This window comes from Mercurialis annua, linkage group LG1-X (assembly GCF_937616625.2).
Source record: "Mercurialis annua linkage group LG1-X, ddMerAnnu1.2, whole genome shotgun sequence".
Lineage (NCBI taxonomy): Eukaryota > Viridiplantae > Streptophyta > Magnoliopsida > Malpighiales > Euphorbiaceae > Mercurialis > Mercurialis annua.
In genome coordinates, this window is record NC_065570.1 from 61087245 (window position 1) to 61114140 (window position 26896).

Genomic DNA, 26896 nt, shown 5'->3' on the forward strand with positions numbered 1-26896 from the left:
AGTGAGGAGTCCACGTGATAATTCTGTCCATATGCGAACCTGAAGTTAACAGAATTACTAGTTACTGCAAAATGAGGGATACGATTGTTTTACAATAAAAAGTGATAATCTATTGCCAAAAATATTTATACAAAGACACAAGAACGTGTCGCTGAAACAGTTTTGCTTTGAAATTTGTGGTTCTATTCTAGAATGTTTGCAATAGAAAGTTAAAAAAAAAATATGTGAATTTTATTAAGAGAAATTACACCATTTATTAAAAAAAATGAAAATAATTATAAAATTATATATTGACTTTTTTCATTTATAAAAATCTTAATAATATTTATAAAAGTACAAAAAAATAAAAAAACAATATCAAACATACTGTGTATACTGTAGGTATAATGTCAATATACTAATAAACTAACATTATATCAATATTATACCAAAATTATACCAACATTATACATAATAAGATTTTATTAATATTAAATAAAAATTTACCAAAATTACATCAAATCGTTTACTAAAAATTAAATTAATAATATATTAAAATTATACCGACAATATACCAAGAGTGTACACATCAAAATATACTGAAATTTTATTATTATATCAACATTCCACCACATCGCATACTAAATATTAACATAACAATATACTAAAATTATACCAACAATATACAAATGCTTCATTACCAACTATAGTGAAAAATACATATAAAAAAATATACATGTTATCAACTAGAAAATATATATAAAAATTTATAATCGATATACCGAAAATATACTGAAATTATACCAATAATAAATCAAATATTATTTTTAAATTATCTGATTTATAATTTTAATATTCCAAAATTATACCATAATTATACCGATATTATACAAATGGTACTTTTGTAATTAATTTTCATTTTTTTGTACTTTTGTAATTAATTTTAAATCAGTCGTATTTTTGTAAATAAAAAAAGTTTACAAATATTTTTATAAATATTTTTAAAATTTTAGATAATTTTGTCATCGTCTCTTTTATTAATGTGTAACTAATTAGTTGGATCCATGAGTAAAATATCATTTTCATTAGAAGAAAAAAGATTAATGGAAGGACAATTCTTTGCCCTCGTACCCCTAATTAATGTAGTGAGTTATTTTAATAACTTGTGAGACGTTTGATTTTGTCACAAAAAAGATTGTGATGATATATTTATCAAATAACAAATTTACGGTTAATTTTATTTTAAAAATTTAATTAATCAAACGAGTTCGTTAAAGATCAAATTTTAAATTTTTGATTATAGATTAAATTATAGAAATTTTAATAAAATATAATTATTTCACTTATTTTTATCATTGAAAAAAAAGCGTGGGAGTAATAGAATCCACGATCTGAGCAGAATGTTACTCGTCGCTTATATCATTTGAGATATAGTTTATCGTCAATTATTTCATTTTGAAGTTCAAATTGTGAGACTAGTATCATCTATAACAATATGATGAATGCACGATTACTTTAATCTAAACAATAAAGCAAAGTAATATTTAGCTTGCAAGGAAATAAATGTATTCCTTGTAGATAGCATAGTTATTGGTATCACATTTCTTCTAAATGATAAAGGCAAATTTGTAACCTAATTATAAATATGCTAATTTAAGCACATAATTTATTATGAATCCAAAAGAAACGTTACTTTATTTAGACTCTTACTTATGACTCGGACTATTATATTATTAGCCAGATAATTACAGTAATTTGAAACTGCCTTAACCATTATATATATATATATATATATATATATATATATATATATATATATATATATATATATATATATATATATATATATATATATATATATATATATATATCTTCAATTTCATCCTTTTGGTTAATACTTTGAATTCAATTCTTGTGTCCATAATTTGCAGTCTTCAACTCTATCCATCAGGTTTTCCTCTTTTCTTCGTCCTCCTTTGTATTTCTCATCATCTTTCAGTCATTTAGGACATGTTTATTATACAAAGAATTGAGGGTGGAATATAATTTTTATTTATTTTTAGAGCCTTGAAATTGCTTTGTCAAATGAATTAAAATGTTTATAGGTTTAGTAAAAATAATACTAACACATATGGTACTTTTTAGAAAAATAATTACTAACAGTTATTTAAGTATCTAACCAAATTAAAAACAAAAACTTTTAGATGAAAATTTCACTTTTACCTGGATTTTAATTGCTTGTTATTAATCTTTGATGAAAGCAATGAAACTTGATTGTGTCAAGAAGCTCTTTTTATTTTTGTCAAAATCAAGAAGCTCTTCACCAAGCTATTGATTGAGATATAAAATTATTTATCATATGAATTACTTATAGGATGATACTACTTTTTGTATGTCTCATCAATTTGACAATTTCTTCTACATGCTAGTATTAGTATTCACTTAGGTTCATATATTTGTCATATTTGGCTATTTCGTATAGATTAAAAAGATAATAAATTTATCTTGATTTATATACAATTTGACTAGTTTTTTTAGTGTCACTAAATCATTTATTAATTGCTTTTGAAAAAATAGCAATAAATATTTTTTTTTTGATATTTTAGAGTGACAAATATTATGATCAAAAATAATTTTCATATGAATCACAAGGAGTATACTTAAGAAAATTTACCAACTAAAGTAGTAAATTTTTATTATCTTAAATATACGGATTGGATCGGAGATCTTATATTGAATTCAAAATACTTTGTTGCTCTCGTTTTACTAAAAATATTATCAGAAGATAATGATTAAAGAGGATAAAAGAAATAAAAACAATTAGTATAAGTGAGAATTGTTAGTTTGATATCTGAGAGGCAGTGTTTTTGGGCGTGAAAGTTAATGTTTGTTGTGAGTGAGCGGCAGTGAACATGTTTTAATGCATTTACATCTGGAAGCTTTACTTTCAAGACGGCCATATTAATCACCGGCCGGTATCTTGACCCCAATTTCAAACATTTTAATTACTTCTAAATCCCTTTTTTTTTCCAATTTTTTTACACACATAGTATATCACGAAAAAATGAGCCTATAAAATGCCAACACATCATCAAATAATTAAAATACTTAATTATTTGGTGATATGTTAATATTCATAATTTTTATAAGAATTCCAGTATATGAGTTACTATCAGATATTGAAAATGCAGTTCTTCAAATTAATCTACTACTTACCTAAATATTTGATTTTTAAAATTTAAAGCATTAATTGTATTTTTTATGACTCAAAATTAATTGAATGGTATAATTTTGTGGTTGTTTCAGGCAAAAAATAACCAACAATGGCTAACAAAATTCAGCAGCGATCTTCCTATATTTTTCTTCTTTTATTAGCTACATTTTTCCCTCTCGCATATGGTGATGTTGGCACTGCTGCTCACTACAGTCCTCCATACGTACGTAAGTTGATCGTACCTCTATCAAATATTTATATAATTTTTGTTCATCATTGGGAAAAGAGAGCGTTTGTAAGAGAAATTAAACACACAATCCTAGCAAAATGCTGTCCAACGCTATAACTTATTGGTAAATCTTGATTATTAAGAAAAAGATTTTGAATGATACATGCAGCAAGTGCTTGTAACGGGGAGGATCTAGGGCAGTTTCCGGCAAACAATCTTTTTGCGGCGGCGGGAGACGGAATATGGAACAATGGAGCAAGTTGTGGAAGAGAGTACATAGTGAGGTGCATTAGTGCAGACGTACCGTCAACTTGCTTTCCAGATAAGATCATTACCGTTAAAATCGTTGATTATGCAGAAAGTTCCGTTTCTAAACCGTCGAGTAGCGGTGCTACTATTGTACTCTCCGAGGCTGCGTTCCGTCAAATCGGTCAACTTTCTGCATCACAAGTTAACGTTGAATTTCAGCTGTAAGTAGTCATCAATTTCTTACCTATTCTATTACTTCCACTCAATAATCTTGCATGCTTATATATATCTTCTTCTTCTTTTCGCATTTTTAGGAATTGATGAATTCTTTTGTGGAACATCAAGGCTCATCAGAAGTTCCTCATGGTAGAGCAAAGATTTTTTATTGGGAGATTTACGTAACTCTTAAATTAATCGGAATTTTCTGACATCGAAGGTGTATTATGTATCCAAAAGAATTATAAATATTCTTGTGCTGCTAATTTATTGAATTTCATACTAATTGATTGTAACAATTTGATGATATGGAATTATATCTCATTATAATCCAATAGAAAAAGTAATCACATTTATTGTTAATTTAGAATAAAAATATTAATCTACCCTATTTTATTATATGAGCATTAAATGTAATAGCTATATAATGATTCACTCTTAGAAACTTTAAAGGGTATTATAAAAATATTTTAATATATAAACTATAATTAATGAGTTTCTTAATTCTTGTTTAACTTTTATCATTAAATATTTCATTCACCTGTAACCGCTGCTAATGAATAATTATTCTTATACTGGTGGTATCGGTCAACCATTTAAACTAAAAAGGCATTATTAATTTGTGTCGTAACATGATAAATCCATAAACAACAAACAAAATAACGGCTATTATAAGTGACGACGGAGGAATTAGCAACTTGTCCAATTTCTGATTCCAATAAATATTCACCGGAAAATTCCCATGAAAATGGGGGATTTTCTGAACTCTAACGCCCATATTGTAATTCATACAGATTGAGCCAATATGAAAATGGCTTTCAATGATCTGATTTTATGAAAATATGAGGTATCTGTCTATATAAATGGGAGTTTTATACTGTAAGTATTTCTTCCATCCTAAATTATAATAGACACTCAATTATTATTTAAATATTTAATTATTATGTAGTATACTACTTAATTATAATATGATAGATTAAAACTAAAACACTAGATATTAAAATACGGACGAGAAACATTTACATGAATTTAATTTGTCATATAGAATTATGAATTACTCATTAATTGCATTGTTGGATGTAATTAACCATTAAATAAAAAATATTTATTTTCCCTAAAATACTAACTAATTTGATATTTATTAATTGATTTATTACATTGATTCAAGTATGCCACGTGTCACACAATTAATTGATGATTTATGTATAATCATATATCGTGAACTAGGTTTATGTAAAATTTTATTCTAAAAGAATATAGTCACAATTACTAGAGGTAAGTGTTATATTTTTCTTTAACATATTTTATTTGGATAAACTAATTTTTTTAATATCTATATTAGTCTTAAACTATCTTTTACTTTGAGACGGAGAGAGTAATCAATTATATATTTTGTATTAAGATCACGGTTTATTATTATATCTCTCGGTTGCATGAAAAAATAAAAACTAGATTTAGATTTAAAATCACTTTCGCTGCTTTATGTCTTTATCTCTGAAATTGTTAATTTTTTGTTAGCTATAACAATCAATTTATTGTAGAAAGTATCATAAGTTGAGATTTCAAACACAAAAGACAATATGGTTGGGAGCAGCTTTTGCTTAATGATACTACATATGTTCACATGAATATAATAATGTACAATGAAATTTGTTTATCCATTAGAATTTAATATTAATCCGAGAGCCGACGCCTAGCTACATATAAATCTCTCTCCCGAGGAAGGAAATATTCAAACTCAACTACAGAATTGGCCTCAAACATATCAAATGAAATGTTTTTTGGAATGAAATATTCCAGCTTCATTGCATACTGCCTAAAATCCACCACTTCCATTACTCACATTGCGCAGAAACTTACCCACATCTCTATAAATAAATATACTTCCGACATGTTTACCATTTCAGCATTTTTCGTTTCATGAGCAGATATATTAAAATTTACTTATAAAATATATTTTATAGAAATAAATTACTATTACATTATATAAAATAAGTCATTTAAAAGTGTAATTACATTTTTTTATGTTTGAAAAGAAGAAGAGTTTTTGTTTGTTTATTGTGATCAATGTGTATATATATACATTTTTTAGGTATAAGTAACTCTTTGAAAAAATATATTTATAGATAATTCTTTGAGTTCTTCTTTTCCAGGAAACGAATTTCTTATTAGGAAACCGGTATCTAACTTTTATTATTTACAGAAACAGTCCCAAAACATTCCGAAGAGTTTCGGAAACAGAGAAAGGCACCTTCCTCGAGGTCTCCGTGCATCATAGTAATTTCTAACATATAAAGAACAATAAATAAGTACTTTGACTTGAACTAATGCTTTATCAAATCCATATAACTACCCGATTTTGCAACTCCAACATGGTCATTTGCACGCCTCTAGTTAGCCTTCTAATAGATCCAATTAATGCAGTCAATTTCATCAAAAAGATGATGGCTGGATGGAGCATGTTTTCTGCAGGAAAAGTAGCAAAACCTTTAACTGAAATTTTGGTTATATGAGATGAAATTGGTGTAAATAGACAAATCTAGCAAAGTTGAAAAACCATTCTGGCGCTGTCACCTATATGCCTCATATAGAATAACACCCTATGATCTAGACATGCAAATCCAACATTTGCATGCATAAATTAACAAGCATTAGTAAACTAATAAATATAGCTTAATTTGATTCCAATAGCATATCATACAGTCAATTGAAGATGAGATCAAGAAAATGCCACAAATTGTTAACCTTTGGACTCTCAAACAATTCAGAATACTTAATTGGGAATTCCACGACCTCAAGATCATAAGAACAAACCAAACCCATTTCAAGATTCAAAAAAACGGGTCATTAACTAACTAGACCCATTTCCAAGCATCAAAATCTTGAGACACGAAAAATGGGTCTCTTGGTGCGAATTTTTGTTTACTTCTTTTTGTATTTCGCTCGTATTTATATAGGATTCTTGAAATGGACATAAGACAAAAAAAAAAAAAAAAGTCGAAATTTGAGCTTTTACTATTTACCCCTAAGAAACTGATAAGTTCGGATCGTCTCATTTTTGCCTCCAGTTTCATGTATCAAAATTTATAAAGGTGTTGAAGCAACCTAACAAAAAAATGGATGAACAAATCAAAATTTCATCCAACAAAGAATATATACAAGCAATTGTACAACAGTGACCTAAAATTGTTGGAAGTACAATATAAATTATATCTGTTGAGGGGAGCTAAGGCCGAGCAGTAACTTGTAACTGCCGATTATGCTTTCTGGACTTCTGAATTTCTATCCGTTGCGTCTTTTGTAAATACCAGCTCAGAAGCTAAAGCAATATGGTCACTCCCCCATTTCTGAATGTTACAACAAGTAACAAATAGCTTAGAAGATTGATGTGCATTGCAGCAAATCTTAAACTTAGTACTCCATTGTGTTCAACCACACAGTGCCATGTTTTTAAATAATCTTTTGTGAATGTAAGGGCATCTCCAACAGGGACTTCAAAAATAGAGACTCTAAATTTAGCAAATTTAGATTTGGAGTCCATGCTGTCCCCCTATGGATCACCAGATATGGTAGTGAATGGTGATCCATGGGAGGGACGCTGGGGTTTTCCAAGCATCATGGGAGCAACCAAGATTTAGATTTTTTTTTTTAAAAGAACTTATAGTTAAAGCATTGTCGATCCTTTCTGAATTCCTTGTCAACAAAGCCTTTCAAAGAATATAAAACAATTCCATACCCTTGTGGGAAATCCAGGTGTCCACTGCATAGCATGTTTAGGTATTGGAGCAAGCACTCTGGTAGTCTGGAGACCTTCAGAACTCCTGAATGTACAACCAATTTGAAAATTTCGGTTAAACAATTGCTAGAGTTATTCAAGTAGAATGAACTCAAAATTTTCCTTCTTTTCCTATAATTTCGAGTTCAGATAGGAAAGCATTAAGCTAGACTACTTTTGACGCCAATTCAAACAAAAATCCTTCCTACTTAAGTTAAGACTGTTTGGACCTTAGACCTCCGTAGGGAAAGTTTGTTCAGGATCGACTACCCCTGCTTACCACATAAGCTGTCTCACTACAAATCATGACTTCATCAGATAAATTTTTTCTGATAAGTTCAGCAATAAGCAAGAATATGCACAAGAAGAGAAATTGAACAAGGAAGAAGATAATCTTAAAATATCTCACCATATGTAATCAACTGTGCCTAAGAAACGCCTATTATAGCTGGTAACTGAGGGTTCTCCATTTAGGTCTCTCGTCCCTGTACGACCCTACAAAGAGCATTAATGGGAAAGTCCCAGTTAATAAATTCTCTTCCATTCATTTATTTAGAAGAAAATCAGCTGGATTTAAAGAGTGAAAGATCATGGCATTGGCTTGATGATTTGGAAAAATATCAGAAACCGTATAAGTAAGTAAATTTTAAAACACCGAGATCTTTACCTCAACTTCTGTATACGTGCTTTTAAGCTTCAAAGGATGTTCCAAAAATGTGCAGTCTGTATTGCCAGTTGCAGTTGCCATTTCCATCGGAGTCCACATTGATGGATTGTATGCAGTTTTCTCCACAGTGAAAGCCTCAGAATCCAGGTCCAGGGAAGCATCGTTAATAACTTCAGTACTAGGTGAATGCACCTCATTTGTGATTGGATCTAATTCATTCTGGGAGTGAATCAATTCTGATTGTCCGCCTTCAGTAAAGACTGTTTGAAAGGAATCTTCTTTGTCATGTAGTGCAGATAAAAATGCACTTTGATCTTCACCTGTCATTCCACCTTCCAGATCGAAATCATTTAGCTCCTGACGAGACTGATCCTCTAGTTTATCATCTCCTATATGGTAAAGGCTTACAGACCTACTTGATATATTTGTTTGACATGTTGGGATAAGATCAATAATCTCATTGTTAACAATTGACTGGGATGAAATATATTCAGAATTCTCCAAAGAAGCTACTTCACCACGCGAAGTTTCTGTAGCAGTTGACTTATGAAACAGCTCATTCTCACTGCGAGATATAGATAGATTTCCTTCAAAACTATCACTTAAAACTGAGACTGTGGATTTGGTGCCTTCCTTGTGACTATCAATCACATCTTCTTGAGTTGTTTCTGTCTCTTTGATACATATTGAACTGCTATTATTCCCACTGCCTCCAGCAGCGCATGATTTATCAGACAGAGCCGGTATGGTTCTGATAACATGAGGCTGAGAGCAGTCATTAATGAACGAAATATTTTCATCATTCTTTTCTGGGATAATCTGCCTCTGCATGTCTGGCAGAGGTTCTTCCAGTTTGTTATTCTCAATAAGAGAAGCTTGGTTTGAGTTATTGGAAGAATGACTCCTGCAAAAATTAGCAATGATTCATCATAAAACACCTAAAGCATGCACATAAACCACCAGAGACTACCATAAATTGTTTTATCTGTATAAACCCACCTGGGATCAGGATTAGGATTGCTGTTTGGATTTGGAAAACGTATCTCAGCAGAAGCTTGACCCGATACCTTATCTCGATCAATTCCAGACAAATCTAACTGCAGAATATTCATGAAAATTAACAGCAATCATAGTGCATCAACGATGTCAACAAGTAACGAAGAACAAGGTTTACCTTCTGTTCTGCGATAAAGTTGTATAATGGACTCTGATGGAAAACAATGAATATCAGCATCATTAAAATACTATAACAAAATTACAACCAATACATGTAACATAAGACCAAAATGTTATAGTTGTATGCCATTCAAGAAAATGAAATCTGAAGTCATAACCTTTGGAGTACAATTAAAATCCCCACAAAGAACAACTGGCGCATTCCATCTTTTTGAAACCACATAGGACCTATCCAGAAGCGTCCTGACCTGCTTACAGAAAGCAAGTTAATTTAAGCTACTTCTATACAAACTTGAGGCATTCAGAACTGGATTCATCATCAACATGCATCCCAATATTACACACACAATAGAAAAACAATATTATATAAAACAGAATGTTACTACCAAATAACTTAAAGACACTTCTTTCTGTAACGGAATAGAAAAGAAGAGAAGAGGCAAGCTTCATTACAACAATTTTTAATACAGTCGATGTAAACTACAAAGAGAAAAAGGAAACAAGTGAAAGCCTCTATACTGCCGTCTTGGTGTTAATTACCTGACCAAGTTTAATTTCTCCCCTTCTAGGATTGTAAAGCACATGAACGTTACATACAACTACCTTTTCAGAACCTGCTGAACTGCAAATGCAAAATACTGGCTTTTATTTGAGAATATAGAGACAAAAGACTTATCTTGCATTTAAATAAAAAAACTTATACTTTCATTTAAAATAGTGATAAACTTTAGTAACAAGTAAATCAAAATTAAGTTGGCGAGGGCCAGCTAGTTACTTTGGCCTACAAATAGTGTCCATAATTTTTGCATTTAGTGAATATAGAAACGAAACTACATCTCCAAAGGGAAAGTGTTTTTTCACTAGAATATGTGCTTTACATGTAAGAAGCATATTTATGGAAATAATAAGCAAAGGCCATAGAAAATCTCCGAAGTGTTACCTCGTACACGGACCTGATGTATTTGAAGTGCAGTTCTTACTCATTAACTGCTGATAAAATACATAATTAATTCAATGGACAATTAACCACACGCACTAACCAATTTATTGAGGAATTTACACATTTAGAAGGTAACAAACTCAAAAACAAGGCAACACCCTGTCCGATATTTGTAAAAAAATGTAACAGAAATACTACAATGTGATGACCAAATACCTCTAGCACACATATCTGAGCAACATTATCTCGAAGTCCAAGCTTATTGAATTCAATAGATTCTTCATGGATCAACTTGAATCTGACATGGAGGTAACAAATTGAAGTTTAGAGTATTAACAATCATTTTCTCACTGTAATTTCCGCACAAGATCAAGACGAATGATCCAATAAGTTTTCTCGAAATTCAATAAATAAGAATAATACAGGAACTCAAATAGTAAAATGAATATGAGATGAAATAGAGATAAACTTAAGACTAAGATATAATATAACCACAAACGGGAACTGATTCAATTCAGAATTTCTGAAGAGATTGTTTAGTGGGATTTTCAGTTTCACATTCTACAGGCACGCAAAAGTTGCAAACCATTAAATTATCATTATAAGGCTAGAGATTCCAGAAGTCTTCTGAAAAATATACATGCAATAAAAAAATGTAACCTTGACAGAGATGGGCGGGCAGTTGCAAGAAATTTTTGAGGTAAGCAGACTAACTTTGTGGAGCTATCAAAGCATAAACTTGGAAGTAACTATATGTGCAAAGAAGCATCATTGTGCAAATGTACATAATACAATTACACATACAAGGCAAGAAACGCATAGCAGGAAAATCACATTTAAAAGAGCAACATTGTGCAACAAGTCTTATAACAGTAAAAATGTCGGCAAACTGCATATTAGAACTGGAAAATAATCTAGGTATTACTCATTAATCCCCAAGAATCCACAAGAAAAATGACTTTATTTTCACCTAGATGCTCTCCAGAAGATTGCACAACCATCAACTGCATTGCCAGTTCGCATCTGTTAAAAAAAAGGGAAAAGAAAAGAACAGGCTTAGTTACAATCAAGCAGCTATGGCATTTATAAGACTCATAAAACAGATAAAGTTCAAGACAGTAATAGCAAATTGTAAAAATAGACCTGCCAAATACCAGTGTACCCGCGTAGCTTTAACTGATCTGCCAAATCCTGAAATTTATCAACCTCCTAAAAAATATATATGTCCAGACACAAGCAAACGAATTTCACAACCAGTAAACAAAAGAATGAGCAAAACAAGAACAAAAAAATCCTTTCTGATGGCAAAACTAAAGAAAAGGGTAATAACCTGAAAGCACATTATATCAGGAGACCATAAATTAAGCTCAAAAAGTATATTTTTCTTTCTCCATTCCCACTCCATCATATAGACAGGTATGTGGAAGTAAAGATTTTTCCGATGTGTTATTGCGAGATAATCAGCTAATATATTATATGAAAGTACTACAAACTTCTCTGCAAAAACAAAAAAAAAAACAGCTGCATGAATTACAAGCCTAATATTTCAAAAGAATCAACAACGAAAATGAAACCACACCAGAACCAGGATGAGGTTGCGTTTTGGCATACTCCCAATCACGATAATCCAATGGTTTTGGGCGAAATTGCTGATGAGATGGCCGTTGAAAACCTTGATTCTGATAAAACGGCGGTGGAGATGGTCTGTAAACATAAGGTGGAGGAGGTCGCCTGAACTGTTGATTTGGATTATAACCAGGATGAGGAGGTTGCTGGCTTTGAGGTCTTGCAGCTGCTTGTCGGATACCTAAATTGGCATCATGAACTGAGCCAAAATGCGACTCTCCTGTCACGAATTGAGAGTCTCTGCCGCCACCGCTATATTGACGGAGGCCGGAGAAGCCTCGTCTCCATTGATTTCTTCCGCCACCTTGATACTGCATCAGAAACAGATATTTCAACGTACTCACAAAATTAATAACTCCAATCATAAAGCAAGGGAAACAAAAAATGCCTATACAGGAGATGGAGACGACATTGAAGCAGCAGTGGCGAGGAATTGACGAGTAGAAGTAGCAGAGTAAAACTTCATCGACGGTATAAGTAACAGCTAGGCTGATAGAGAGCGGTGGGACGTGACTGAGCGATTTGTAAGAAAATCGGGTTCTTCTACCACGTCATTTCGATTAAACGACACGTCGTTATATGTTGAAAACGCTAATCGTTATTAGAAATGAATTAGTAACCGCTGGATTTGAACTAAATAAATTGTCATCGGATTGTTGGAAACTAGTAAGAGATTGCGTTTCCGATCTTCTTCCCCAACACTCCTTCTGTACCTGCAAGTGTGAGAAACGATGTCGTTCTGTTATTCGCTATCTACTCCACAATTTGTTCCTTTCCTGTCCACATCCAAGCCGGTTAACCGAGACAACAAACCGGCGGTTTTATCCGTAAGAGCTACCGCCGATGTACCTGATTTCCTCTCCGCCGATTGGTATGTATGTTAATTTGACATGTGGAATTCTTAAATTAGATTTTGAAAACAAAATTCTTTATTCAATTTGAATTCTACTATACGATTTTTGATCAGTGTGAAATTTGTTGCAGGCTTGAATCGCGTAGGAAGAGACCATTCGGCCCTAGGCTAAATGTAACTGTCTCGCCAATTTTAATTATGAGCAGATGGTTTTTTTTGTTACTATATAATGTAGTAATGGATTCTATTTTGAACTGTTTGGTGTAGTTTAGTGCAGAAGAAGCTGTTCAGCACCAGCTTGATGCATTGAAGTACAATGATCAACCGCGTCCGGATTACGGAATTGAGGTTATGTACAGGGTAATTCTATATCCCCCTCAATTTTGCTTCATTCCTTTCGGTTCGTTTTTATTTTTCCATGATCAGATTGAGATAATTGCTGTTCACTTTCGTCGGTGACAGTTTGCCGGATTTGATCCTTTTGAGAGGTCAACTTACTTTGGACCATTCTTTGATTTGGGGCAGGTTAGTGTAATGCGTATGTTCTTACTGCTTTCTTGATTGAATGCTATATTTCATGAACTTTCGTTGCCATCATTGTTGCAGTTTGAGAGGTTTAGGCGGATTTTTCACCATTCGACTTATCGAGTATTGCTTGGTCATAATGAGAGAGAAAATTTAAGCAGTTTGATGGTGAAAGAGGTTTGACAAATTGTATTATTGATTATCAAAGTGATCACCAGCATATTTGTGCTGTCAATTTTATAGTGTTCGCTATTATAACACAATAATATAGTCCTTTTTGGAAAATTAATTGTCTCTCCATTGTGTCTTATCTTTTTTGGACCAGAACCGATTCAAGCAGCGGGTTTGGATACGGGGAATTCGTCCAGAGGAAGAGGAAATATTTGAGTTTACCATGGTTCAGGTAATGACATTCTTTGTTTGAGATCATGTATTCTTGAACACATTTTATTTTGAACTATTTGACTGGAGATGGATCTCTATAAATTATAATGATTAATGATTAGAACATTCATATATATTGAATATCTTACTCTCACCTATGATGTATTTTCTTGTTTATGGCAGTTTTTTAGTTGTATTTACTTTTAGTTAATCTGAATTCTGAATTACTGTGAAAATATTAGGATTTGTTATAGACTGTGTAACTGTAACTGTTCTTCAATCTTATGCATACAGCATCATTGTTCGAAAACAGAAATATAAATTTTAGTTCATTTACGCTTGAATACTGTTATATGTTGCTCATTGTTCGCAGAAAGTTGGTGGTTCATGGGATGGTTATTGGCTTACAGAATCGCTACATCACGACAGAGATGTTTTTGCCGGTGGTTTGGCCTATTGAACATCACATGCTGTTAGAAATGAGATGATATATTGCTTACCATACTATCAGGGAAGTTCTTTGTTTGCCGGTTCCTAGGCCCAGAAATATGTAGATATATTGTAGTAAACTGTAGTTATGTTTGTCATTGTTGTAAATAAAAGCTGTATATATCCTTGGACAGGTTTGAACAATTTAAGCTTCTCATTGCAATGGATCTGCCAAAACCGAATCAAATCGAATAATTGAATCGAACTCGGTTGATTTGACAATATAAAATTATTATTTTTTAATCCGGTTCAGTTTGACAATATAAAATATTATTTTAATTTGGTTCGATTTTTAAAATATAAAATGTTAGTACAAATCAAAGAAAGAAAGTGAGTTGAATCAGCCAATGAGCGCTGAGCAATATTCTATTAAGGTTGTGGGTTTAATTCCTCTCACAAATCTCTCTTTTTTCAATTATCATAAAAAGTAAACTAAAAGAAAAATTAAGTTCTAATAGTTATTTTATGTAGAATAGTTATTTTATTCCGCACCTATTCCATGAAGTAAACACATCCTTAAGTATGATTAAATAGTTTCTTTCAAATAATCGTCATTTGCTCTTGAAATGACTCCCTCGTTATGGATAATGAGTCATTCATCTTTATATTGTTTAACAATGAAAGTTTAGCCCCCCCCTCCTCTGGAATTTGACACAAAATATCAATTAAGGTCAAAGTTCATAATTTTGTGAAAAAACACGCTTAACCTACATTTTGATTCGTTTTACCTCCTCGAATGAGGTGTCAAAAAATAATTGGAGCATTTTATACATATTTGAGCTGATGTGTGGAAAAATATTGGATAACTTAAAGTTCAAGAGTAAAGCGAGTCAAAATGCCCAGTTTATGGTGTTTTTTGTTTACACCCATGAGTTAGGCGTTAATTGATCTTTTGTGCTAAGTTCAGGACGTAAAATGAACCATTATTGGTATTGTTAATATAATTCTTACACCATTTGATGAACTCGGCCTATGAATGAAAAACAAAAACTTTGTTCTCTTATGTTCAATAAAAAAGTAAATAAATTTTGGCTCAATTCCGGAAAAGAAACATTTTACAGTATTCCGACCAGGTTGTACAATCTTGAATCAAATTAATTCAATCTCACAACCTTATAGACCACAGCTTTCACAGGTTACTAATAAAAGAGCAAAGCTTGAAGTTGAATCTCAATGGTGAGAGCCATAAATACCAGCTAGGCTATAAACACCACATAAACAATATAAACTGAAATGCGCAAGCTTTACAATGAACATCTTAACTGCAGTAATTTTCTTCAAATCTCAATAGAATACAAAAATCAAAATGTTGGTAAACTACCAAGAATAAACAATAATGGTAACGGCAAAAGTCATTCGATCACCATTCTTGCATCACATCAACTATTGTAACTCATTTCAACAATCAGACCCTGACACAAGCATACTAAATCTAAAGTTTCCGAAATAATATCAAAAATCACGGATGGCCAGCTTTCAACATCAATTCTTTGTTTGAGGATTAATGAATTTGGTAAGAATGTAGCAATCAGGCGGATTGATGTTTATATAGTAGTTCTTGATGGTGTCTGTGATTTCAAATCCAAATTTCTTGTAGAAGTTGATGGCGTCTTCATTGTTTGTCTGCACATGTAAGTAAATCTCAGATATATTTTGCTTGGTGGATAGATCAACAACATGATTCAACAGCCTTGTACCTGCGCAATCCCACACACTGAATGAGCAATGGCATTCGTCAAATGTCAACTTCTTTTACCAACTTTCATTCTACATCTAACAAGAACATATGGGAAGAACAATTCGATGCCATAGAGTTATGCATTACGGAAACAGAAACGTTGAAGCGGGAAACGCCGAAATGGAAAACAAAGATACCATACAATAAATATAAAAATAGGCTATAAATGTTCAGAAATTTCATAAGCGTTTCTGTTTATAGAAAGTCGGAAACAAAACTCCAAGACATAGGAATGTAGAAATTGCTCTGCAACATAGCTGCTAAGTACTAACAGCTTAAAAACCCTAAAAAATTGAGAGTAATAAAGAAGATTTTGCATAGAAACTCACCAATGCCTAGTCCCCGGTAAGGCGCTAGAACACCTAATGTCATGATATAAATACGAAAAGCTCCAGCATCCTTCTTCTCTAACCGGCACGCAATTGCCCCAACACAGATGTCACTATAATAAGCTGGACAAAAATTAAAAAAGAAAAAAGAGAACACACAATATTATCATTTAAAATAAAAATACAATAAATGTTTGTGCCACAGTATAATCACCGGAAAATATTTGTCTACTAAGTACAAAATTACCAACTCAAGAATGTAAAACGCTCAATTACTCAAACATAATAAATTCACAATGGTGTATAAATTAGAGTAGGCAATATATAATATAATCTACACATTTAGGAGCAGAATTCTCCAATTAATTACAAAGAAATTGACAAAATTATCCAAACCCAATACTCAAATTACAACTAATCAGTAATCACAAGATAAAAAGACTAATCCAAGCGATATCCAAACAGAAACTACACAAATCAAAAAGGATGGAGAGAAAAGAATACCTAGCTTAGTAAAATCGCCGGAAGAGAGAGCATCAGTGTAATACTTATCGTTGTAGCGAACGGGGAAGAGTGCAGTATTGAGTTTCCGAAGCTGCATCACGTTCTTATCTCTCACTCCGTCCAGCGATATCGACACCTCACGTCCGGCCCCCATTACTGTATAGTTAGTAGCAACAGCAAGAAGAAGAGAATCGCAGCTTTGCGTAATTTGAGGTTCTCTTCTTCTTCGTTCCTTTTCCAAAATTCTTCTTCACAGTGGCCTTTAGCTAATTTTGATTTTTGAGTTGTGTTCGGCTGCCCTCAAATCTAATGTTAGAGTTGATTTGGCCCGTTATGAATTAAAAGGCCCGGATCTTCTTTTCCTTCAAACTAGTATTTCTTGATTTATATATTCTGTAAGAATAAATTTATTTAATTTAATTTCATGAAAGATTAAATGTGTTATTTCATTTTATTCAAAAAGTTAGGTTAAAAAATTAACTATAGCTAAATTTTAGTTAAAACTAACTACAATTATTTTAAATTAATATTTAGCTATTTTTATTAAAACTAGTTAAAATAGATAAAATAAGTTTATACATCCATGACTTGAATTGTTTTGATATTTACGTCATTTTTTAAAAATAGAGATTTTGATCCGTTAACTTTATAAATTTAAAAAAAAAATGTCCAGTCTGATGTGAATTGCTTATATGAATTTATTTGATTGGTCCATACAGTAAAAGACATTTTATACTTTAATTGAACTGAAATTTGAATATAATTATACCAGACTCTCTATTTTTTTAAAATTACATTTACTATTAAAATATTATATACTTCATTAAAATTATAATATTGAAATCGATTAGTAATTAAGATATTATTAATAATTAAAATTTTATTTTGAATCAAATAATTCAAACAAATTTACAAAAGATTAGACATTCTAAAAATCTAAATTGATATAAAGTATTAAAATTAAGAAGGATTCACATGTGGTATCTATTAATTAGTAATCATATTTATTATTGTAATTTGTAACATGATATGAATGGTTCATAGTTTTACGTGATGAACAAAATTTATATTATTGTGAATCATAAGATTTTCTTTTCGCTTATTCTTTATAACTTTTAAAACCAAACACCCAACAGCAAAAGTAGTTATTTAGATGTTTTTCATTAAAATATTTTGGTTTTGACATATATTTTTTTGAAAGCATTTATTTTGTCGCTACTTCAAACCTTACATAATTAAAATATATACCAACCACCTTTCAAGAAGATTCCTGGAATGCCAAAGAAGAAAAGAAAAAGAGGACCTGAAGAACTAGAGCTGAATAATATAACCAAACATGGAATTCAAATAACATGCAAAATATGCAATCAAGTTGGTCATAACAAACTAATGTGTCTCGCTAAATATAACAATGCAATTAGGAGACCTGAAAAATCGCTGTTGAGTAAACTGAACGATATATTTTAAGTCTTGTGTAGATTCTGATGTATATTGTGATGTATTTTCTTAGGCTAAACGAGGCAGACCTCGAAAGAATCCAATACAAGAACATGGTGAAGCTTCAGGTGCACCTGCTGCTAAAAGAGGCAAACCTGCAAAAGATGTAAATGCAAGTTCTGAAGGCAGACCTCCAAATATTAAAAAAACAGACTTGTAGTGCAACTATAACCGCAGCTCCAGCTATCCCTACAACCAGAACCACAGCTCCAGATGCACACAACCCTTATCAACATCCAAGAATGGGTAGCACAACTCCAACTCATGGTGGAATTACCAAGCTATATTTAAAACCTAGACACATCTATATAAGAGTATGTAACGTTTTTGAATTATTCACTTGCATGATTTGTATAATGTTGTGATATTTTGTATAGCCATCTGATGGAGGATTTGGACGTGGCAAAGGTATGGAAGACTTGGAGGAGCTGGATTTGGCAGAGGACTTGCATATGGAGTATCAAATTATGCGAGTAGCATCATTTCTCAAGCTAGGTATGGTGAGACAAGTGGTGCAAAGGGATCTAATTCGGACAACTGCATAGTCGGTTCTCAAGCTAGTGTAACTAAACCTTAGAGGTGTTAGTAGCTTTGTGAATAATAGATAAGATGTAGGCTTTTTTAAACTACTATGCAAGGTTTATGTAACTATCTTGATAAAAAATTTTACAATTAGTTTGTTAGTTTTTTGCACCTGCTTACAGGTTTTTAGATTAGGTTTTTTGCACTTGCTTGCATGTTTTCAGGTTAGGTGTTTTGCACCTACTCGCAAGGACGGTTATGTATGTTTTTTTTATTGGAAACTGCTATGCAATTATGCTAGAATATGATAGATTGTACATTTCATTCTAATATAACAGGTTATACTCCCTCTGTCGTAAATTGATAGACATTATTTCTATTTTTTTGTCCTAAATTATAAACAGTTATTTATTATTAGAATGATGAATAGTCATATACACAATTGGATTCCATTTTATTATATCAGTAAAAAGAACTGATTATGTAAAAACCAATTGAAATTGAAAAAAATCAATTGAAAACGAACTGATTATGTAAAAACCAATTGAAAAAAAATTATATCCTCACAATTGGATTCCATTTTATTTTTAAAAATGTCAAAGTTGAATTCACACCGCTGCCCATACTTATTGAAAAGTGTTCATTAAATTCAATTTGAAAAAGGTACATGCTAATTGCCAAACAGTGGACCATTAATTGTTGAACCAAATCAAGTTTCCACTGTCGTCTAGCAATGATCTGTAGTAACCCACGCCACATATCTCCCATCAAAAAGCACCCAATAAATCATTTTGAAATGAATTCCACCAAACTATAAAATAATCAGTGTTGGAGGAAGAAATCGAAACACAGTAACAGAGAGATGAGCGAGACGATAAAGAAGAGGGCGAAGGCAATAATAGTTGGAGGAAGCATAGCAGGAATTTCATGCGCACATGCTCTCATTTCAGCAGGATGGGATGTTGTTGTTCTTGAGAAATCAAGCTCGCCTCCTAAGAGCAGCGCCACCGGTGCCGGAATTGCAATGGACCTTCTCTCTCAGAAAATCGTCAAGTCTTGGATTTCTCAGCCTCACCTTCTTCAAGAAATCACCATCCCTCTCACTATTGATCAGGTCTATATATCCTCATTTATCATTTCTACTTCAACTACAGTTTTCACCTCTTAGTTAGGGTAGCGATTTTTACACTCCACTAATTGATTTCTGCACTCCAAATATTTTTGAATTGACTATATTATCCTTAAGTTTTATTTCCTTTTCTTTTTCCTATATTCTTTAATGTATATTACCTATCAATTATTTTCTCAATAAGGAAATGTCTAATGGTAATGAACATTTTCCACACATTTTTCTTGTTCATATCCATTTCCCTCTTTCTTTCTGCATATATACCGTATTTATATTTTTATTATTATTGTTTCTTCTTTCAACTGTTAGTAAGTATTAACTCTAATCTTTATTTTTTTACTTTTTTTCGAAAAGAAATTCTGATTTTTATTTTATTAACTGTCAAACTATCATTTAAGTTTTGAAAAAATTGATTCATCAAAAAAAGTTTTGAAAAAATTAAATCTAAAACATGAAAATTAAAGCTAAAAATAAAACCAAAATAATTAATTAACCATATTTTTTAATTATTAAAACTAAATGCTAATAGTTTTGAAAATTAAGATCACTTAGATGTGCTATCACTTAATTTGAATTTAAAACTCTATAATTATTCTTTAATATACCTTGTAGTTTGGTAGAATAAAAAATAGGTCTTCCGTAATTAAAGAAATCTACAGTTTTATTGTTAATTTATGAATGAACTTTATATTTTTAATTTGTAACTACTTTTATAACATAAAAAGTTGTATGTACTTCTTTTTTATAAAGATAAAGTCTATAATTTTTTTCATAAAATTAAAATCACTCAAATAAATTTATCCATGTGTTAGTTTATTAAAAGAAACACATATATCACTCATTTAGTAATCACTTTTAATAATATATAATAAAGACAATATATAGATAACTATGGAATATATATTTTTTTGTATCAAAAAAATTCAATTTCATTAAAAGTTAAGAAATTTAATAATTTATGACTATCCATTTATAATATTAACTAATAATAATTATTAGTTTACTGAATAAAGAAAATTATATATATAATTTCTTAATTAGAATTATATTGGCATATAATAAAATTATGAAATGTATATTTTTAAAAGTTTTTATAATTTTACTGGACAAATTTGTTTTAAATAAAAATAAAAATAATAAGAATAAATTTAAGCTATTTAACATAATTATAATAAAAATATAAATATAATTATTAGGAATTTAATAATTTTAATCCATAGTTTATAAAATTTAGAAGTAATTAATTTATTAAATTTATAAATAAAATTAACAATTTAGTTGGAATGATTTAGAAATTTTGAGTTTTTATCTAATTTATTAAAAGTTATATTTTGAAGATTTCAATGCATATGAGTTTAAATTAGTTTAAATTATGATTTTTTAATTTGGATCAACATTATTAATATAATTCTTAATTTTTATTTTAAAAAACATATAGGATAACACTTCCATAAAAATAAAACTACATGATCTAAAATTTATATTACATGTTAATACAAGAGGCCAAGTATATATTTTGCCAACATGATTTCAAATAAAAATAGACAAAAGTAGCAGTGTAGTATGTTATGGGTACTATGGTCAACTCAAAAGAAATATGGAGTGCAGAAATCAACCGTGGAGTGCAGAAATCGTTACCCCTTAGTTATTGCTAGCATAGTTTTTGCTGAAAATCTTTTGATTTCTTATCTTAATGGTTGATGTTAAAGTATTAGAAAGATGGTGGAAAGTGCAAATAGGCTCTTCAATTTTTGATGAAATATTTTTCATGTCTCTAAATTCTAACTCGGTTCGTTCTGGACCTTAAAAATAATTACTTATTTCAATAAATAAAATTAATCACTCATTATTGTATTTGAAATATTTTTAGTTTTTAATTAAATTTATAAAAAGTGTAGATACACCCTTAAACTTTCATAAAAGAATATTCATATCCCTAAAATTTAACGCAGTGCAACCTGACCGTTAAACTTATAACATCGGTGCAACCTGCCCTATGTTGTTGTTTTTAGCATAGTTCGCATCAATGGTGTTGTCTTAATTGAAAACCATGAAACTCTAGGAGTAAGTAAAGAAAGGAAAAGCATGAAGCATAAAATGTTTTGTATTACAAGAACATATATTGAGTTCCAATTCAATTTTTTTCATGTTCGAATTTTGTTTGCAGAATGTAGTGACTGATGGAGATAAGATTAGGATATTGACAAGGGATGAAAATTTCAACTTTAGAGCTGCACATTGGTCTGAGCTCCATGGCCTTCTATCCAATGATCTACCATCTGAAATATTTTTATGGGGTCACCTTTTCCTCTCTTTGCACATTTCTGAAGACAAGGCCTCTGTCAGCGTTAAGGCAAAATGTGTTCAAACTGATGAAATCATTGAGATAAATGGGGATTTACTCGTTGCAGCAGACGGCTCTCTCTCTTCGATTCGCAAAACCTTTCTTCCTGACCTGAAATTGAGGTTTTATAACTGCTCAGAATTGAGATTGCACTTTTGTGTTGATTGTATAATATGATAACATGTAATGCTATTCTTCTGTCAGGTATTCTGGTTACTGTGCTTGGAGAGGGGTCCTTGATTTTTCAGGAAAAGAGAATTCAGAAACCATTCTAGGCATCAGAAAGTTGTATTCTGATTTGGGTAATTGTTCATACTTTCACCTTGCTGGTGGAAGTCATAGTGTGCTCTATGAACTTCGCTATGAAAAGCTCAATTGGGTTTGGTATGTTCTTCACCCTGAGCCCGAACTAAAGGTGATTACCTAATTTCATCCCGTTTTTGCAATATTTCCATACCATACTTTGTATTGCTGATAGATGTTTGCTTAAAATACAGGGAAATTCAGTTACCATGAAAGTAAACACTGATATGATAAATAATTTGCACCAAGAAGCAGAAGAAGTATGGCATCCTGAGTTTGTGAAAGTGATGAAAGAATCAAAGGAGCCATTTCTAAATTTCATATATGATTGTGATCCTCTACAACAAATAGTTTGGGACAATGTGGTACTCATTGGGGATGCTGCACATCCAACAACTCCTCACGGTGGAAGAAGCACAAATATGGCAATTGCAGATGCTGCAGTTTTTGGTAAATGTCTGCAGAAGTGGGGAGTGGAAGATTTAGCCTCAGCACTTGAAGAATATCAGCGTCTTCGCCTACCAGTAACGTCGAAGCAAGTCTTACACTCCCGACGAATGGGTCGACTCAAACAAGGGTTACATCTTCCTGATGTTAATACCTTTGATCCCAAAACAGCATCTCAAGAAGAATGTGAAAAGCTTCTTCCACATAAAAATATGCCTTTCTTTTATGGTGTTCCTGGCTTGGATGGCTAATATATGATTTATCACTTGATCAACATTATATAAAACATGTATTATTTTTTCAAATTTATCCCTAATAATAAATAATTTGTGAGACTGAAAAAACTAGTCAAATCTAAAAATAGTAGTAATAATATAAATAATTTAATAAAAGTGTATATAAATTAAGACATATTTATTATTTTTTTAATTTATGTGAAAGGGCCACATGCTATAAATATTACGGACCGGAGGATGTATTTTTTTTAGGAATAAAAGTTATTTTTTTTTTGACAATAAGTTATCTTTAGTTGATAAGAAATGTGAGATATATATGAAAATAGTTTCAATCAACCACAAGATAAAGCAACATTAATCAAGTCTAAGGAGATACTTTGAGAAAAGAAAGAAAGAAAAAGTAATGTCCTTCTAAAATCATTTATTAACATTATGTCCAATCAAATTAATATTATAGAGACTCTTCAAAAATTTCATAATGCTATGTTTGGATGAGTGTGAATTCAAATCTATATTTGAATTTGAATTAGGATTTAAATTTGAATTTGAATTAAATTTCTTGTTTTTTTTTTGCCAAGAGTAATAATAAGTTACTAATATTCATAATTAGTAAATGGCTCCCACATATAAATATTCAGTTAAATTATTATGGAGTGCAATATGTGTTATTTATTGAAATGTTGTTGTTTGTTTGACATTTGGTAATATTAGTTTGTAATATATAATATTAATTTTTTAATTTTATTATAAATCATATATAGTTAAAAATATAATAAAATTATAAAATTATAATATTTTATTTTGTTATAGAATATAATCCTATTAAACAAATAATTTATATAATTAAAAATATACAAAATGATCCTTACAAAGATGCAATGAGTAAAAAATTTCAGACATAATACAAAATAAATGTAAAATAAAATATATGTATCGAGTTGTGTTGAATGTTGGGACAACTCCTATCTCTTCGCAAACAAAGAGCCCATAATTTATTGTTTCGAATGGAATCCTACCAAACTGTACACTGAGAGGAATCAGCGTCAGAGGAAGAGAGAGATAATTGAGAAGATGATGAGAAGACGAAAGGCAATTATAGTAGGAGGAAGCATAGCAGGAATTTCTTGCGCACATGCTCTCATTTTAGCAGGCTGGGACGTTGTTGTTCTTGAGAAATCAAGCTCACCGCCTAAGAGCAGCGCAACTGGTGCTGGTATTGGAATTGACCCTTTTTCTCAGCAAACCATACACTCGTGGATTTCTCAACCTCACCTTCTACAACACATCACCATTCCTCTCACTATTAATCAGGTCTATACCTTCAGTTTTCACCTCTTATTTACTGCAACTTTCACAGTTTTTGCTCAAAAAATCTTATGTTTTCATACCTGTGTCAATGTTCAAATACGAGAAAGATTCTATGTGTATTTCTCTAAGTACTAGAAACCATAAATCTTGTGTTGTTATGACCCAATTGAACTTTATATTGGAAACCATGAAACTTTATGCGTAAGAAAAGAAAGAGAAAGCATGAAACGTTTTGTATTACAAGAACTTAAATTGAGTTCCACTTCATTTTTTCATCTTTGGTTGCAGAACGTAGTGACAGATGGAGATAAGATTAGGATACTGACAAGAGATGAAAAATTTAATTTTAGAGCTGCTCATTGGTCTGAACTCCATGGCCTTCTATCCAATGATCTACCACCTGATATATTTTTATGGGGTCACCTTTTCCTGTCTTTGCGCATCTCTGAAGACAAGGCCTCTGTTAGTGTTGAGGCAAAATCTGTTCTAACTGATGAGATCATTGAGATAAATGGCGATTTGCTCGTCGCAGCAGATGGATCTCTCTCTTCAATTCGCAAAACCTTTCTTCCTGACCTCAAATTGAGGTCTTATAACTGTTTAGAAATGACATTACACTTTTGTGTTGATTATATAATATGATAACTTGAAATACTACTCTTCTGTCAGGTATTCTGGTTACTGTGCTTGGAGAGGGGTTCTTGATTTTTCAGGAAAAGAGAATTCAGAAACCATTCTAGGCATCAGAAAGTTGTATTCTGATTTGGGTATTGTTCATACTTTCACCTTGCCGCTGGAAGTCATAGTGTGCTCTATGAACTTCGCTATGAAAAGCTCAATTGGGTTTGGTATGTTCCTCACCCTGAGCCTGAACTAAAGGTGATTACCCCTTCTTGAAATATTTTGCATCCCAGTCTTTGTATTGTGGAGTTTTCGTATGACTTAAAGTGTCAGATAAATGCAGGGAAATTCAGTTACCATGAAAGTAAGCGGCAATATGATACGCAATTTGCACCAAGAAGCAGAGAAAGTATGGCATCCCGAGTTTGTGGAAGTGATGAAAGAATCAAAGGAGCCATTTCTAAATTTCATATATGACTGTGATCCTCTAGAACAGATAGTTTGGGACAATGTGGTACTCATTGGGGATGCTGCACATCCCACAACCCCTCATGGTGCAAGAAGCACTAATATGGCAATTGCAGATGCTGCAATGTTAGGTAAATGTCTGCAGAAGTGGGGTGTGGATAATTTAGCCTCAGCACTTGAAGACTATCAGTGCCTTCGCCTACCAGTGACCTCGGAACAAGTCTTACACTGCCGACGAATGGGTCGGGTCAAACAAGGGTTACATCTCCCTGATGGTAAAACCTTTGATCACAAAACAGCGGGTTAAAGATTCTGGGGGTCACTGAACTTTCACCAAGTTACAGAATGGTCACCAAATTTTAAAACGTTACAAAATGGTTACCGTACTTGTTAATAATGAACTTCCGGTGATCTCTAAATGAATTCCGGCTAAAATAATCCTATGTGGCTACCGGAAGTCCACTCAGTCCATTAATTATTTTCCATGTCATTTTTCTCTTAAAAAAAATTCCACCTCATCTTCTCCTTCTTCATAATAAAGAAAACCTACATCTTCTAACACCTCCTACCTTCACCTCCATGCCACTGCCACCTCAAAAATTCCAACACCGCCGCTCCTCTAGCCTGCACCATTTAGAACCATAGTCTGGGTATAAACCCAGACGAGTTCATCGTTTGGGCATCCCAGACGAAGAGTTCATTGTCTGGGTTCGAACCCAGACGAGGATCTTCGTCTGGGTTCGAACCCAGACGAAGAGTTCATCGTCTGGGTATGAACCTAGACGGAGAGATCTTCGTCTGGGTTCATACTCAGACGAAGGTTAGACTGTTTAATATTTATTTTTTTATGTTTTGTTTGCAGGAAATTGCATATGCAACACAGTATCAGATTTTTTTTTCACAAACTCAAACTGGGAAGAAAATAGAAAATAATGTACAGTATAAGATGATTATAAAAAATGATTGCAGCTGTGCAAGATCAGATATTAAATTGGACTATCATGGATTTAATAGTATTGAAAAAATAGATCCTGCAATTTTGAAGATTAATCAATAAAAGCTCAAGAATATGGCTTGGTTCTTACTCCACGCCGGTGGCTGCTGCTCGTGCTTACGTTACCGCCGTGT

The 26896-nt window shown here is 31.7% G+C and overlaps 6 protein-coding genes across 10 annotated transcripts; 4 read left to right on the forward strand and 2 right to left on the reverse strand.

Moving 5' to 3' along the window:
• The first annotated feature begins 1839 nt into the window (after positions 1-1839).
• On the forward strand, positions 1840-4237 carry LOC126664985 (EG45-like domain containing protein). Of its 2 annotated transcripts, XR_007637500.2 has the most exons (5): positions 1840-1930; positions 3286-3420; positions 3592-3892; positions 3986-4052; positions 4139-4237. XR_007637500.2 is itself a non-coding variant. In XM_050357628.2 (4 exons), exons 2-4 carry the CDS (start codon positions 3303-3305, stop codon positions 3990-3992), a joined length of 426 nt encoding a protein of 141 aa, XP_050213585.1. In that variant the 5' UTR covers positions 1840-1930; positions 3286-3302; the 3' UTR covers positions 3993-4131. The 2 variants fall into 2 exon arrangements, 1 of the variants encoding a protein (XP_050213585.1); XM_050357628.2 differs by lacking the exon at positions 4139-4237 and having other exon boundaries at positions 3986-4131.
• A 2637-nt stretch (positions 4238-6874) lies between these two features.
• LOC126653899 (carbon catabolite repressor protein 4 homolog 6) lies at positions 6875-12642 on the reverse strand. Of its 4 annotated transcripts, none has more exons than XM_050347910.2 (15): positions 12466-12642; positions 12031-12382; positions 11776-11942; positions 11589-11654; positions 11416-11468; positions 10662-10743; positions 10446-10495; positions 10046-10127; positions 9664-9753; positions 9504-9536; positions 9329-9426; positions 8330-9233; positions 8072-8157; positions 7624-7708; positions 6875-7234 (listed from the first exon to the last, which is right to left on the reverse strand). In XM_050347910.2, the coding sequence occupies exons 1-15, from the start codon at positions 12535-12537 to the stop codon at positions 7145-7147; spliced, it is 2310 nt and encodes a 769-aa protein (XP_050203867.1). In that variant the 5' UTR covers positions 12538-12642; the 3' UTR covers positions 6875-7144. The 4 variants fall into 4 exon arrangements, with proteins under 4 accessions (XP_050203867.1, XP_050203861.1, XP_050203855.1 ...); XM_050347904.2 differs by having other exon boundaries at positions 10446-10492; positions 12025-12382; XM_050347898.2 differs by having other exon boundaries at positions 12025-12382.
• Positions 12643-12706: 64 nt separating this feature from the next.
• Positions 12707-14527, forward strand: LOC126653924 (uncharacterized). Its single transcript, XM_050347928.2, has 7 exons — positions 12707-12942; positions 13056-13098; positions 13192-13284; positions 13387-13449; positions 13531-13626; positions 13775-13852; positions 14207-14527. Exons 1-7 carry the CDS (start codon positions 12803-12805, stop codon positions 14291-14293), a joined length of 600 nt encoding a protein of 199 aa, XP_050203885.1. The 5' UTR covers positions 12707-12802; the 3' UTR covers positions 14294-14527.
• Positions 14528-15565: 1038 nt separating this feature from the next.
• LOC126665501 (uncharacterized) lies at positions 15566-17188 on the reverse strand. Its single transcript, XM_050358324.2, has 3 exons — positions 16894-17188; positions 16390-16512; positions 15566-16019 (listed from the first exon to the last, which is right to left on the reverse strand). Exons 1-3 carry the CDS (start codon positions 17045-17047, stop codon positions 15805-15807), a joined length of 492 nt encoding a protein of 163 aa, XP_050214281.1. The 5' UTR covers positions 17048-17188; the 3' UTR covers positions 15566-15804.
• Positions 17189-19577: 2389 nt separating this feature from the next.
• LOC126665077 (uncharacterized) lies at positions 19578-23568 on the forward strand. The gene is made up of 4 exons (XM_050357780.2): positions 19578-20026; positions 22209-22507; positions 22590-22800; positions 22883-23568. Exons 1-4 carry the CDS (start codon positions 19775-19777, stop codon positions 23384-23386), a joined length of 1266 nt encoding a protein of 421 aa, XP_050213737.1. The 5' UTR covers positions 19578-19774; the 3' UTR covers positions 23387-23568.
• Positions 23569-24316: 748 nt separating this feature from the next.
• LOC126665098 (uncharacterized) lies at positions 24317-25875 on the forward strand. The gene is given in 5 exon segments (XM_056104289.1): positions 24317-24682; positions 24968-25266; positions 25349-25446; positions 25449-25558; positions 25634-25875. Coding segments are annotated over 5 exon segments (891 nt in total). The 5' UTR covers positions 24317-24442; the 3' UTR covers positions 25778-25875.
• Positions 25876-26896: the final 1021 nt, after the last annotated feature.